We start from the raw sequence: 16,401 nt of genomic DNA, 5'->3' as shown, positions 1-16,401 counted from the left end.
GAAGGTGGGGGCCAGTCCAAGGAATAAGAAACAATGATGAAGGTGGGGGCGAGTCCAGGGAATAAGAAACAATGATGAAGGTGGGGGCCAGTCCAAGGAATAAAAAACAATGATGAAGGTGGGGGCTAGTCCAGGGAATAAGAAACAATGATGAAGGTGGGGGCCAGTCCAAGGAATAAGAAACAATGATGAAGGTGGGGGCTAGTCCAGGGAATAAGAAACAATGATGAAGGTGGGGGCTAGTCCAAGGAATAAGAAACAATGATGAAGGTGGGGGCTAGTCCAGGGAATAAGAAACTATGATGAAGGTGGGGGCTAGTCCAAGGAATAAGAAACAATGATGAAGGTGGGGGCCAGTCCAGGGAATAAGAAACAATGATGAAGGTGGGGGCCAGTCCAAGGAATAAGAAACAATGATGAAGGTGGGGGCTAGTCCAGGGAATAAGAAACAATGATGAAGGTGGGGGCCAGTCCAAGGAATAAGAAACAATGATGAAGGTGGGGGCTAGTCCAGGGAATAAGAAACAATGATGAAGGTGGGGGCCAGTCCAAGGAATAAGAAACAATGATGAAGGTGGGGGCCAGTCCAAGGAATAAGAAATGAGAGTTGATGAAGGTGGGGGCCAGTCCAAGGAATAAGAAACAATGATGAAGGTGAGGGTGAGTCCAAGGAATAAGAAATGAGAGTTGATGAAGGTGGGGGCGAGTCCAGGGAATAAGAAACAATGATGAAGGTGGGGGCCAGTCCAGGGAATAAGAAATGAGAGTTGATGAAGGTGGGGGCCAGTCCAAGGAATAAGAAACAATGATGAAGGTGGGGGCCACTCCAAGGAATAAGAAATGAGAGTTTATGAAGGTGGGGGCCACTCCAAGGAATAAGAAATGTGAGTTGATGAAGGTGGGGGCCACTCCAAGGAATAAGAAATGAGAGTTGATGAAGGTGGGGGCCAGTCCAAGGAATAAGAAACAATGATGAAGGTGGGGGCCAGTCCAAGGAATAAGAAACAATGATGAAGGTGGGGGCCAGTCCAGGGAATAAGAAACAATGATGAAGGTGGGGGCCAGTCCAGGGAATAAGAAACAATGATGAAGGTGGGGGCCAGTCCAAGGAATAAGAAACAATGATGAAGGTGGGGGCGAGTCCAGGGAATAAGAAACAATGATGAAGGTGGGGGCCAGTCCAAGGAATAAAAAACAATGATGAAGGTGGGGGCTAGTCCAGGGAATAAGAAACAATGATGAAGGTGGGGGCCAGTCCAAGGAATAAGAAACAATGATGAAGGTGGGGGCTAGTCCAGGGAATAAGAAACAATGATGAAGGTGGGGGCTAGTCCAAGGAATAAGAAACAATGATGAAGGTGGGGGCCAGTCCAGGGAATAAGAAACAATGATGAAGGTGGGGGCCAGTCCAAGGAATAAGAAACAATGATGAAGGTGGGGGCTAGTCCAGGGAATAAGAAACAATGATGAAGGTGGGGGCTAGTCCAGGGAATAAGAAACAATGATGAAGGTGGGGGCTAGTCCAGGGAATAAGAAACAATGATGAAGGTGGGGGCTAGTCCAGGGAATAAGAAACAATGATGAAGGTGGGGGCTAGTCCAGGGAATAAGAAACAATGATGAAGGTGAGGGCCAGTCCAAGGAATAAGAAACAATGATGAAGGTGGGGGCCAGTCCAAGGAATAAGAAACAATGATGAAGGTGGGGGCGAGTCCAGGGAATAAGAAACAATGATGAAGGTGGGGGCCAGTCCAAGGAATAAGAAACAATGATGAAGGTGGGGGCCAGTCCAAGGAATAAGAAACAATGATGAAGGTGGGGGCCAGTCCAAGGAATAAGAAACAATGATGAAGGTGGGGGCCAGTCCAAGGAATAAGAAACAATGATGAAGGTGGGGGCCAGTCCAAGGAATAAGAAACAATGATGAAGGTGGGGGCCAGTCCAAGGAATAAGAAACAATGATGAAGGTGGGGGCCACTCCAAGGCTATCGATGACACGAGCATGAAATCATCATTTCAAAATATTCCTATCTGAGACAAGTCCCTCCTTTTCCTAAGAATGTGACTCTTGTACCATATTTAAGACTTGGAGTTACACAATCCTCACCAGGGTGAAGGCCCAAGATGCATCCGCCAGATGGAGTTTAGAACAAAAGAGTCAACTTGGGTCTAGCCAAGGTCCAAGTGAGAGTTTCATGTGTGCTGTCAATCAAACAGAAGTCACTCCAGTTTCAAACTACACAGAGTGAATTTTAGTGTACATTTGTGTGTAACAGCACTAATACGGATACGGATGTCGATCATTTTACTTCGTCATCATTATTTTGTGGTTTTGTCTTTTCTAATTGGCTGAACATGATAATTAGAATAAAACAGTCATTTAGTCAATCCATCCAAGTGATGATTGTACACATACTGCGATGTGCTCTTAGAACAAAATGTAAGACTATAAAAAGTTGCAATCCTCATATAGAAGGTGCTTGTTCATGTTGCCTTTAGGCCATAAGGACACAACCTCTGTGGCCAACACATTCATCACCCTTTCACCAAATAGCGGCACTAACTCAGACCAGTAACATTAGCAGCTAGCTTAGCTGACACTTTGGGGAAATGTTTCCTATAGAGCACTTGGGTACAAGTCAAGCACAAAGGATACCTTTTTCTGGTGGCCATGGCTATGCATGGGTGAGATCTGTTTTTTATGTCTGATGACCCCGGGGACATGAATGCTGACTCTGCAGTCCTCCGCTTGATCTTGCTGGGACTACCTGCTTTACTCTGCTATTCACATTGTCTCACTTGATTCAATGAAACCACCATCTTTATTCTAATCTAACTGCTTAAAATATCTCTGATTTGTTTGTGCATGTTGTGTTACGAACCCCCCCCCCCCCCCCCCCCACCCCCATTAAGCCATTTGTTCATTCAATTTCTTTAGCTATAATCCTGGCAGCGTGAAGTCTACGTCGTCATGTATGGGCAAGAGGTGGGAGGTACAGCAAATGTTAGTATCGACCCAGGAGTAAATACAGTTCTAGTATACTGATGTTTTTCACTGGAAAAAAATCATATCTTAACTACTCTTTTGGTTCCGATATGAAGTGGACGTATAAAATACTACGCGGTCAAGCTCCTGCCTATCTTGCCGATTGTATTGTACCATATGTCCCGACAAGAAATCTGCGTTCAAAGAACTCCGGCTTATTAGTGATTCCCAGAGCCCAAAAAAAGTCTGCGGGCTATAGAGCGTTTTCTATTGGGGCTCCAGTACTATGGAATGCCCTCCCGGTAACAGTTAGAGATGCTACCTCAGTAGAAATATTTAAGTCCCACCTTAAAACTCATTTGTATACTCTAGCCTTTAAATAGACTCCCTTTTTAGACCAGTTGATCTGCCGTTTCTTTTCTTTTCTTTTCTCCTCTGCTTCCCTCTCCCTTATGGAGGGGGAGTTGCACAGGTCCGGTGGCCACGGATGAATAGCTGGTTGTCCAGAGTCGGGACCCGGGGTGGACCACTAGCCTGTGCATCGGTTGGGGACATCTCTACGCTGCTGACCCGTCTCCGCTCTGGATGGTTCCTGCTGGCCCCACCATGGACTGGACTTCCGCTGATGTGTTGGATCCACTGTGGACTGGACTTTCACAATATTATGTCAGACCCACTCGACATCCATTGCTTTCGGTCTCCCCTAGAGGGGGTGGGGGGGTTATCCACATATGCGGTCCTCTCCAAGGTTTCTCATAGTCATTCACATTGACGTCCCACTGGGGTGAGTTTTCCTTGCCCGTATGTGGGCTCTGTACCGAGGATGTCGTTGTGGCTTGTACAGCCCTTTGAGACACTTGTGATTTAGGGTTATATAAATAAACATTGATTGATTGATTGATGATGCAGTGCCGGAGGACTGTAGTCGAACTAGGTTGTAGCTCAGCGTCTTGGTCAATGTGTGGACGACCCTGGGGAAGCTGGGTTGGATGTCGAACCCGAAGAAATAACAACAGCGACTGGGATAAACAGCAAGGTTTGACCCACCAGTTATTAAACCACCCACTTTATCCACTGAGAAGAGTCGTCTCCTGCCATGAACACCACACGCCTGTTTACGCCCACAACTACGGGGGGGTGAACGTTTTAAATATGCCTGTTCAAAATTTTAAGACCAGTTGAAAAATTGCAAGAAGTGACATTTTGTACTGCTGGATGTTAAGATCAGTGGAAGACGCAGGATGGTCCAACAGATTCCTCTGGGAGAAATTCTTTGTCAGGCAAACATTGTGAACTGCAGCGTAGTCCTGTTGAAAAAAAACCCCACCCAGTCAAGGGCCTTCAGTCATGAGTAATGGTCCGTGCAGCATCCCCACATAGCCAGCAGCCGTTTGACACAACCTGAAGCTCCATTGTTCCAGTGAAGGAAAATTGCACCCCAGATCACGATGTGGTGTAGAAACTATCCCAGCTGGGGTTTCCTTGTCATGCCAGCAACTTTGGAAGTCATTAGGATCTTCAAAGTTGCATTTTTTTAATTTTTCTATTTAGAGAAAACAACCTTCTTCCACCTTCCAATGTCCGTTGTTTGGTGATCTTGTGCCAATTCCAAACAGACAATGGTGTGGCGTCGAAAGAGACGAGGCCTTGAAAGATGACATTCATCTTAAAACCTTTCTGTCGTAGATGATAGTAATTGGACTGCACCTGTAACAACCTTGACTTGGCCGGACCATTGACCTGTTGCTTGACGGACAGCCAATCGGATCTTCCGGCTCACGGCTGCGGAAATTCTTTGGGTCTACCACTTGACGTTTTTGTTCCGCAACCCTCAGGATCTTTTGAGAAGTTTAAAACGACTTTGCAGCTCAACAATGCGACCACTTTTATAGAAAGTAAGATTTGTTTTATGCTTGCCATCAAGAGATTAGGATTGTGAATACCTGACAGAAAAAGACCATGAATGTTTGCCATGATTTTGACTTTTAAAGCTGTGGTCTTTAAACGTTTGATTAGCGGGTAAACAGCACTTCAATGATTGTTTTGTTTCATTCCAATGTCTTCTTTTGTATTTTGAAGCTCTACTTTAACCAAACATTTGTAGACTTGGAAGGGTCACTTTGATTAGCAACTTGTAAAATCAAACCTTGAAATAGTAAACCTAAATATTGTTTAGGGCCACAAAAAGCTTCAGACCGACCTAATTTGCAAGTCACAGCTACAACCACCAGAGCACTGTTGGGTACAGGATGTTGTTCTTAGTTTGTAAGCAATATAACACTTTTTAAAAATGTATTATACAACAAAATTAACAATGTGACATCCATCCATCCATCCATTTCTACCGCTTATCTCTTTTGGGCACAAAATCCATCAAACCATCTCGATCGATCGGATACTGATATTACCTTTGGTATCAATATCAATACTTGGATACATCCACTTAAACCTAGTAGGTCAGTTTCACTCCCAAATAAATGGGAAAATATGTTAAAGACTGCTTCACTCCAAGGAAATATAAAGGTCAAACTTCTAGTTTCATTTTCTAAGAATTAAAATCTAGAAAAAAACCACGGCAAGGACTAATGCAATAGTATGTAACCCTCTATGTGCCTAAAACAGAGATTCTTAGAGGGTGAGATCACTCCTGGAAATGACTGGCTTAGAGTGGCCAATGATATAGATGGGTGTGTCCAAGTTAAAGGAAACCACAGACTCTCTTCTTCTAGTGGATATATTGCTGGGTAACTAACGTTTGCTGTGGTCTGGAACAAAATGGCACACAAACCACAATTAGAAATGCAACCAATATTACAAACAAAGTGTCATTATACAATGTATACCAAACATGCCTGATTAGCACTCCACACAAGTCAATAACATCAACAAAGCTCACTTTTGTGCATCCTGGCACAGCATAAAACGTTTGGTTGACAAAATGAGACAAAGCCGGAGTGGCATGAAACACATCTTTCTGTGGCAGCGTCGGAGAAAGTTATACATGTAACCATACGACCAGGGTGCGTTCAAGGACCGCTGAAAATAGTAGGACAACACATCACTCGCAAACTAGACTTATCAATGAAGCATAAATACAAACATGCAAAACATGGGGTGTTCTAACTGCTATTATTGTGTTTTTAGAGGTTAGAAACAAAACATTAGACTAATCCTTGACCTTGATGATGTTGTCTCTTTCTGTGAAGAAACTACAGACACAAGCACGGCTTTAATAATTGATGCAGGAGGCACATGCACATGCACAGCGCTAACACCTCAGCACTAAGCACACGTGCACAGAAGCAGCGCTAACACCTCAGCACTAAGCACACATGCACAGAAGCAGCGCTAACACCTCAGCACTAAGCACACGTGCACAGAAGCAGCGCTAACACCTCAGCACTAAGCACACGTGCACAGAAGCAGCGCTAACACCTCAGCACTAAGCACACATGCACAGAAGCAGCGCTAACACCTCAGCACTAAGCACACATGCACAGAAGCAGCGCTAACACCTCAGCACTAAGCACACGTGCACAGAAGCAGCGCTAACACCTCAGCACTAAGCACACGTGCACAGAAGCAGTGCTAACACCTCAGCACTAAGCACACGTGCACAGAAGCAGCGCTAACACCTCAGCACTAAGCACACGTGCACAGAAGCAGCGCTAACACCTCAGCACTAAGCACACGTGCACAGAAGCAGCGCTAACACCTCAGCACTAAGCACACGTGCACAGAAGCAGCGCTAACACCTCAGCACTAAGCACACATGCACAGAAGCAGCGCTAGCACCTCAGCACTAAGCACACGTGCACAGAAGCAGCGCTAACACCTCAGCACTAAGCACACGTGCACAGAAGCAGCGCTAACACCTCAGCACTAAGCACACGTGCACAGAAGCAGCGCTAACACCTCAGCACTAAGCACACGTGCACAGAAGCAGCGCTAACACCTCAGCACTAAGCACACATGCACAGAAGCAGCGCTAACACCTCAGCACTAAGCACACGTGCACAGAAGCAGCGCTAACACCTCAGCACTAAGCACACGTGCACAGAAGCAGCGCTAACACCTCAGCACTAAGCACACGTGCACAGAAGCAGCGCTAACACCTCAGCACTAAGCACACATGCACAGAAGCAGCGCTAACACCTCAGCACTAAGCACACATGCACAGAAGCAGCGCTAACACCTCAGCACTAAGCACACGTGCACAGAAGCAGCGCTAACACCTCAGCACTAAGCACACGTGCACAGAAGCAGTGCTAACACCTCAGCACTAAGCACACGTGCACAGAAGCAGCGCTAACACCTCAGCACTAAGCACACGTGCACAGAAGCAGCGCTAACACCTCAGCACTAAGCACACATGCACAGAAGCAGCGCTAACACCTCAGCACTAAGCACACGTGCACAGAAGCAGCGCTAACACCTCAGCACTAAGCACACGTGCACAGAAGCAGTGCTAACACCTCAGCACTAAGCACACGTGCACAGAAGCAGCGCTAACACCTCAGCACTAAGCACACGTGCACAGAAGCAGCGCTAACACCTCAGCACTAAGCACACGTGCACAGAAGCAGTGCTAACACCTCAGCACTAAGCACACGTGCACAGAAGCAGCGCTAACACCTCAGCACTAAGCACACGTGCACAGAAGCAGCGCTAACACCTCAGCACTAAGCACAGACTGTTTGAAGAATCTGCAGATGTAGAGCATAACAACCCCCTGAAGGATTGGATTTGAAGTGGTATGGAAGATCTACAATTGCCCTTCTGGGTTCCTTCTACCACTCACCCACATTAGAAGAGTGGTAAGTCTTCAGAGACAAAGCACAAGTGTAAACCAGGAGAGAAAAAAAAGCCCGTCTTGGAAGGTAAACAGCTGCTGTGTGGCTGATGGAGAACTCTAAGTTAGCAAAGTTATGATCTACAGTCGTTCCTTCCAATATTGCGGCTTCACTATCCATGAATACAATCATCAGACTATAAAGATGCTTCCTTTTGTCCTTCCTTCCAACTTCCCTTCCTTCCTTCCTTCCTTCCTTCCTTCCTTCCTTCCAACGTAGAGGAATTACCCAATATGTGACCATGTGGTCGGCCATAGCAATGACTGAGGCGTGTAGGATTCTGCGAGTTACTGGTGAGTACTGGTGAGTACTGGTGAGTACTGGTGAGTACAAGGTTACTATATCGGGTGGAATGTGTTTAAAGGTGACCATATGGGATTTATTTCAACTTTAGAGGGCTTTAATAATGTTGAAAAAGGTATTTAGGTCAGTTATTTTTTGCTCTGAAAAATTGTTGATTTATTAACAATAATCCTAATTGAATCATGAGTTGCCCAAAGATTCCCAATACTATTATTGATTAGGTAAAAGTTAGATATAAGTCCAGACTTACACAAAATGTGATTTTCTAAGTGAGAAAAAGCCGATCGGCAGCTTCATTCACTCCTGAAATTACACTTGTACTTTCCAAACTGATATATATTTACAATGGAGTCTTTTCCACCGCAGGAACTTTCCTATCTACCCGGGTCAATAAAGTTCTCCCTGTGTTTCCACCAAAAACTACCCGGGTAGAGTTAGTTCTTCAGGAACCTCTTGGTGGGCGGGCTGTACTGTCGACCGCTGATTGGTCGAACACTGTTGGAGAGTTCCTAAAAGGTAACACGACCACCATTTACAGTATTTGTGCACCACTTGTTTATTTCCTATTTCTTGTGTATTTCTATTACAACAAACAAAGAGAAAGAAGAAGAGAGGAACTTTGGACTTGCAGCAACTTTTGTGAGGCATCTTTGTGCTGAAGAATGTTGGTCAGAGGAACTATCTTGCTGTGTTTCTACTCAGCCGTAGTCTTTCAACTACATGCAGTTTATTGTTTAATACTTTTACAAACTTCATTTCGATACGCGAAGCTAAAAGAAGTGGACGGACTCTTTTAAACGTATTTACTGAAGAGTATGAAGCCGGACTCGAAGCATCGACTTCAGCTGCTTACCACTCTGACTTTGTAGGATAAATGTGAAGTAAAGGAGGCAGCACACAAAGTAAATAACATCAAATATTAACTATTTACTTTATTACATGTTGTAAAAGTAGTCAGTGACACTACATTTGTGGAGTTATTAGCCTCAACCCCAGTGAACAGAATGCTAATGCTAGCAAGCTAACGCAAAATTCGATGTGTTCGTGTTGTCGGCATGAAATAAACACTGACATTTATTATTTATTTATTGTTATTTGTAGATAAACACTGACATGTATGTTTTATATGTTGGTTTTTACAGATAAACACTGAACTTTGTTATTTATATATTGTTATTGGGATGAGGATCAGCACCTCCAAGTCCGAGTCCATGGTTCTCGCCCGGAAAAGGGTGGAGTGCCATCTCCGGGTTGCGGAGGAGACCCTGCCCCAAGTGGAGGAGTTCAAGTACTTGGGAGTCTTGTTCACCAGTGAGGGAAGAGTGGATGGTGAGATGGACAGGTGGATCGGTGCGGCGTCTTCAGTAATGCGGACGCTGTATCGATCCGTTGTGGTGAAGAAGGAGCTGAGCCGGAAGGCAAAGCTCTCAATTTACCGGTCGATCTACGTTCCCATCCTCACCTATGGTCATGAGCTTTGGGTTATGACCGCCTTCATGCAGATGTACAAGAAAGTACAAGAAAATGTGATCCAAAACAAAAAAAGTGAGTTTTGCAAGGGCTATGTGGAGTTTGCACCACGTTGCTAGTGAGCCTGACTGCACACTGGGTGGATCCCTCAAACTATTTAGTATGCCCCTCAGTGACTTGTTTAAGATGATTGTCTTATCTTTGATGTTCAGCTTTGATTGATTAGTCATTAGTGCTGCTAATGACTAATGAGGGTGGCACGCACATCTCGTTTGTCACTTTAAAGTGCAGCTTGGAGAGCTCTTTACTTTCATTTTACAACAATAGGTTTAATAAAATGTTAAAAAAAAAACATTGACATATCCCCTTTATATCTATTGTATAAACAAATAAATGCTTACTTGTGAGGTCAATTGTAACATGTACATATTTATTATACGATTGTAAACTAGCATGCATTTGTATTTGGTCACAGAATATTTTAGGGGATTATTCCATGAAGGAAATATGCCCTAAAAAAGCTTCAGGTCCAGATGTCAAACAAAGATCATCCAGAGAGTGCTTGCTCTTGCCCCCAGGACGATGGGGAACTTAAATGATAGCAGCAGTTGGATTTTAGGAGGAAGTGTAAACACATTAATGACATCTGATGGAATTGGGGGTTAAATCACCAAAAATGATTCCCGGGCGCGGTTGCCGCTGCTGCTCACTGCTCCCCTCACCTCCCAGGGGGTGATCAAGGGTGATGGGTCAAATGCAGAGAATAATTTTGCCACACCTATTGTGTGTGAGACAATCATTGGTACTTTACTTTATGTGATAGGAGCCCCCACCGGTAGGAGTACAGATCTGGGGTTGGAGGTCACCTGACTCAAATTTAGCAAAGTGACAACGCCCGGGTGTGGTCTGAATTTGTACAAACAAACTGGGTGTTGTCCATACTGGCCGGCCCCAAGGCTAGAACAACATAGAGTAAGTGTATTCGTGTAAAAGGTATTTAAGGAAATTCTCCTGGAAGCTGCAGTTCCAGTCTGAGGCTCGCTGAATCAAATATTTTTCCGCTTTTTGTTCGACGATTCCTCATTTGCGTTATATTTGGTCCATTCACACCACCAAGTCGTCCTCAGGTCCGGACAAGGATGACAAGACCAGCTAAAAACATGTTCAGTTCCATAATAATAACTAATACAATTAAAGTCAAAGTATTGGATCGGGAAGCCAAATCAGCTTTGAGGACACAATAATTGCATGGAGATCTGGGACGTTCCTAACAACCTTTGTTTGGTTTTATTCACCATGTAGTTACATTAACAACAAGGATACATTGAAAAGGTGTGTTAGTTCCTGGCACTTGCTGATGGTTCCTCCGTTACATCTGCAGAATGTACTGATTGATAAACTCGTTCTGTTCCACTTCCACTTTGGACAAGGTTTCGTACTCGATGCGATATCGCTCCAGCTGCATCATCTTCTCCACAATGAGGACTTGGAGTTGCTGCTGCTGGGCCTCCCTTTGTTTCGCCACAAACTTCAGAAGATTCCTCGTCCCGAGAGCCTTCAATTTCTCTCTCTCCGTCTCATTTGCCAAGTCATCCACCAGCTCCATGAGGCCGCCCACAATCTTCAGGAACTGCACGATTTTGTCCAGAAAGTCTTTGCAGTCTTCTTTGAGCTCCGACGTCTTCTGGCTGACATCAGGCTCCAGAGCACGGAGCTTGTTGAGCTCGTCGAAATAACAGCCGGCCTCTGACAGAGCGTCTTTAGCCATGGTCACGACACCTGTGTCAGAACAACATGCACTGGCTGTCACGACACCTGTGTCAGAACAACATGCACTGGCTGTCACGACACCTGTGTCACAACAACATGCACTGGCTGTCACGACACCTGTGTCAGAACAACATGCACTGGCTGTCACGACACCTGTGTCAGAACAACATGCACTGGCTGTCACGACACCTGTGTCAGAACAACATGCACTGGCTGTCACGACACCTGTGTCACAACAACATGCACTGGCTGTCAGGACACCTGTGTCAGAACAACATGCACTGGCTGTCAGGACACCTGTGCCAGAACAACATGCACTGGCTGTCAGGACACCTGTGTCAGAACAACATGCACTGGCTGTCAGGACACCTGTGTCAGAACAACATGCACTGGCTGTCAGGACACCTGTGCCAGAACAACATGCACTGGCTGTCAGGACACCTGTGTCAGAACAACATGCACTGGCTGTCAGGACACCTGTGTCAGAACAACATGCACTGGCTGTCAGGACACCTGTGTCAGAACAACATGCACTGGCTGTCAGGACACCTGTGCCAGAACAACATGCACTGACAGTAGGATGATATGCATGAATTCATAAAAAGATTTTTCCATCCATAATTTTGGGTTGGCTACATATCAGGCATCAAATTATAGCAATAATCCAAAATAGTGCAGCCATTAGCCAAAGGGAGTCCAGTAGCATCTTTAAAGGCCTACTGAAATGATTTTTGTTTATTTAAACGGGAATAGCAGATCCATTCTATGTGTCATACTTGATCATTTCGCGATATTGCCATATTTTTGCTGAAAGGATTTAGTAGAGAAAATCGACGATAAAGTTGGCAACTTTTGCTCGCTGATAAAAAAAGCCTTGCCTGTAGCGGAAGTAGCGTGACGTCACAGGAGCTAGTATTCCTCACAATTCCCCGTTGTTTACAATGGAGCGAGAGAGATTCGGAGCGACAAAGTGATGATTACCCCATTAATTTGAGCGAGGATGAAAGATTCGTAGATGAGGAACGTTACAGTAAATGACTAGAGAGGCAGTGCAGGACGTATCTTTTTTCGCTCTGACCGTAACTTAGGTACAAGCTGGCTCATTGGATTCCACACTCTCTCCTTTTTCTATTGTGGATCACGGATTTGTATTTTAAACCACCTGGGATACTATATCCTCTTGAAAATGAGAGTCGAGCACGCGAAATGGACATTCAGTGCCTTTTATCTCCACGACAATACATCGGCGACACACTTAGCTACTGAGCTAACGTGATAGCATCGTTCTCAAATGAAGATAGAAACAAAATAAATAAACCCCTGACTAGAAGGATAGACAGAAGATCAACAATACTATTAAACCATGTACATGTAACTACACGGTTAAACATTCTCAGCCTGGTAAGGCTTAACAATGCTGTTGCTAATGACGCTAAGGCTAATTTAGCAACTTAGCAACCGGACCTCACAGAACTATGCTAAAAACATTAGCGCTCCACCTACGCCAGCCAGCCCTCATCTTCCCATCAACAGCCGTGCTCACCTGCGTTCCAGCGATCGACGGCGCGACGAAGGACTTCATCCGTGGGTTTGGAGGCAAGCATCGGCTAGGCGTCTGCTAAGTACCGTAAGTAGTCCTTGTTGTGTTGCTGTAAGTATTGTACTTAGCCGCTAAGACACCGATCCATCCCACCTACAACGTTCTACTTTGCAGTCTCCATTGTTCATTAAACAAATTGCAAAAGATTCACCAACACAGATGTCCAGAATAATGTGGAATTTTGTCGAAGAAAACAAGAGGTTTTTCTATCGGGTCCGATGGGGTCCAACCACTTCCGTGGATTTTGTGACGTCACGCGCATAAATCATATCCAAAGGAGTTTTCAACCGGAAGTGTGGCGGGAATTTTAAAATGTCACTTTATAAGTTAACCCGGCCGTATTGGCATGTGTTGCAATGTTAAGATGTCATCATTGATATATAAACTATCAGACTGCGTGGTCGCTAGTAGTGGCTTTCAGTAGGACTTTAATGCACAAAATGTATCAAAGTGGATCTCCGCGTCCTTCAAATTTTCTAGTGATCTACGTATTCATTTTTTCGAGAATTATAATTATTGGAGTTTACTTGTTAACCCTAAACCAAGCCTAAACCTGACCATAAAACCGAAGAACACATTAAACCGTTACTATGTTGTACCATTAGAGTTCTACTGAGTTATTATTCTATACTGTTGATATTATAACATAATTAAGTTACTTTTCCTTTACAACGAAAACAAAAGTATTACGATTCCTTTCATTCTTTGGTGGATTGGAAGTTTAAACTTTTGAACATTTAAAAAAAAATCTAAATGAATGACATTTCCTGTGCATGGACTGGTTTTGCTATGAACGCAAAGGGCAACCCTGTTGCTCATTAGAAAAGTGGAAGTCACATATTAATGCAACTGGGTGAAGTTGCTTGTTTGATACGGTTTAGATACCTTAACTGTTGGAACGACTAACACCAAATTTCCAGTGCCGCCACGGAATTGTTCCCTCTCATTTCTAGTCAACGTCCCAGTTTCCACCGTGGGCCGCCATGCCGATGCTGTACCGCCTCCCTGCGCTATAAATACATGCAGAGCTATTATTGTTGCTGGTCGCTGAAACGCGGCGGAACAATTTAGCTAAAATATGCTCGTGTGAGACAGGAAGTCATGAACACACACAAAATAAACGATCCGGCTGACTTTCAAAATGAAATACTGTGTTCAAGGCGGATGGTATCTTAGACCTTGGAACATCCTAATGGGCGGGGACGGAGCTCAAGTCAACTTGTTGAACTGCTATGCTAATAAGTTTCCATCTGGACACTTCCACGAGACTGACATCATAAAGATGTACACGTGCGTAAAGATTTATGTTTTGTAACCTTGACAACATCAACATGATGACGCAAACCGCCTACTTTTGCCTAAATACTCACTTCATGCTAAAGATCGCTAAAATACCGACATTAGTAATTACCAGCCCGTAGTAGCCACACTAACAAAGAGACAACATCAAGTTTGAGATTTAAAGATATGCCACCATGTTTAGGTATGTTTGTATTTGTTCTCCGCAGTGGTGACTCAGAGCGTTTCACTCTTGAATACACCATCGAGAGTAGCAAGCGGACCGCTGTTTTTCTGAGTTCACGTGGTTATCGTCACCACTTTACACCTAAACTCATGACAGAGAACACACGTCCTTGTTTATACACAACATCAACATTTTCGCATCGGACAAGTACTCGAGCCACAAAGCTACGACCACATTTGGCACGTTTGAACTGGACAAAACTCTGCAAAAGATCTACAGTGAGTGAAAACTTAATGGGAATTCCTTTTAAAGTAGAAGTTATACATTTATCTGTCAGTCTGACAAATATCTTTTTAATTGATACATTTGCACACTGATTATTTTTAGACTCGCTGTTTTCCTCTTCCTGGTCGCTGGGATTCACGTCACAAGTCGAGTCGGACTAATCATGTTTACTTACATGTTAGCTTCCTACGCTAATTTCATACATTTGGTCATTTAAAAATATACACTAGCGTTCAAAAGTTTGGGTTCACATGTAAATGTCCTTATTTTTGCAGGAAAAGCACTGTACTTTTCAATGAAGATAACTTGAAACTAGTCTTAACTTTACAGAAATACACTCTATACATTGCTAATGTGCTAAATGACTATTCTAGCTGCAAATGTCTGCTTTTCGGTGCAATATCTACATAGGTGTATAGAGGCCCATTTCCAGCAACTATCACTCCAGTGTTCTAATGGTACAATGTGTTTGCTCATTGGCTCAGAAGGCTAATTGATGATTAGAAAAGCCTTGTGCAATCATGTTCACACATCTGAAAACACTTTAGCTCGTTACAGAAGCTACAAAACTGACCTTCCTTTGAGCAGATTGACTTTCTGGAGCATCACATTTGTGGGCTCAATTAAACGCTCAAAATGGCCAGAAAAAGAGAACTTCCATCTGAAACTCCACAGTCTATTCTTGTTCTTAGAAATGAAGGCTCGAACACTAAATTGTTTGGGTGACCCCAAACTTTTGAACTGTAGTGTACCTTGACTGTGAAGCCGATTCTTCCAAACATACCAACCTTTTCAAAATGGGGTAAATATCGAGTTATTTAACATAAAGGTCACACCTAAAATCTGGAGCCCCGTTGACTTTTTGTTGACCATAAATTAGTGCTTTTTCACCAAGTCAAAAAAATGAATACCCTTCTTGCTATTTTTCAGATGAGAATGATACTTCTATCACTAAAACAAGACCTGTTCGATAATAGCGGCTTTAATTTGAAAATGGTGACACACGTACCTAGCATCTATGTACATATATATAGTATATATAAGATAGTATATTACATGATTAAATACAAACTTTGTATTATCTTGTGTTAGTATCAACATGGACTGACCTGCTGCAGGCTGTATGGATCATTACCTCGTTTAGGACTGCGTCACGTAACGTGGACTAAGATGTGTTTTATGACACAAAGGATCAAAGTCTCAACATCATGTCTGACTTCCTAATCCTTCATCAGCCACATCATTAAAGGCCTACTGAAATGATTTTTTTTTTTATTTAAACGAGGATAGCAGATCCATTCTATGTGTCATACTTGATCATTTCGCGATATTGCCATATTTTTGCTGAAAGGATTTAGTAGAGAAAATCGACGATAAAGTTCGCAACTTTTGCTCGCTGATAAAAAAAAAGCCTTGCCTGTAGCGGAAGTAGCGTGACGTCACAGGAGCTAGTATTCCTCACAATTCCCCGTTGTTTACAATGGAGCGAGAGAGATTCGGAGCGAGAAAGTGATGATTACCCCATTAATTTGAGCGAGGATGAAAGATTCGTAGATGAGGAACGATACAGTGAAGGACTTGAGAGGCAGTGCAGGACGTATCTTTTTTCGCTCTGACCGTAACTTAGGTACAAGCTGGCTCATTGGATTCCACACTCTCTCCTTTTTCTA

The 16,401-nt window shown here is 43.8% G+C and overlaps 1 protein-coding gene across 3 annotated transcripts; it reads right to left on the bottom strand.

Annotated features, from left to right (window-relative positions):
* Positions 1–10,880: 10,880 nt before the first annotated feature.
* Positions 10,881–15,897, bottom strand: LOC133645893 (intraflagellar transport protein 20 homolog). 3 transcript variants are annotated; one of them, XM_062040822.1, is made up of 2 exons: positions 15,841–15,897; positions 10,881–11,390 (listed from the first exon to the last, which is right to left on the bottom strand). In XM_062040822.1, the coding sequence occupies exon 2, from the start codon at positions 11,377–11,379 to the stop codon at positions 10,981–10,983; it is 399 nt and encodes a 132-aa protein (XP_061896806.1). In that variant the 5' UTR covers positions 11,380–11,390; positions 15,841–15,897; the 3' UTR covers positions 10,881–10,980. The 3 variants fall into 3 exon arrangements, with proteins under 3 accessions (XP_061896806.1, XP_061896805.1, XP_061896807.1); XM_062040821.1 differs by lacking the exon at positions 15,841–15,897 and adding an exon at positions 15,741–15,776; XM_062040823.1 differs by lacking the exon at positions 15,841–15,897 and adding an exon at positions 13,867–14,133.
* Between the last annotated feature and the right edge of the window lie 504 nt (positions 15,898–16,401).

Source organism: Entelurus aequoreus, linkage group LG03 (assembly GCF_033978785.1).
Source record: "Entelurus aequoreus isolate RoL-2023_Sb linkage group LG03, RoL_Eaeq_v1.1, whole genome shotgun sequence".
In the NCBI taxonomy this organism is placed as follows: Eukaryota; Metazoa; Chordata; class Actinopteri; order Syngnathiformes; family Syngnathidae; genus Entelurus; species Entelurus aequoreus.
Note: the sequence above shows the minus strand (reverse complement) of the source record. Positions and strands in the feature narration are given on the sequence as shown.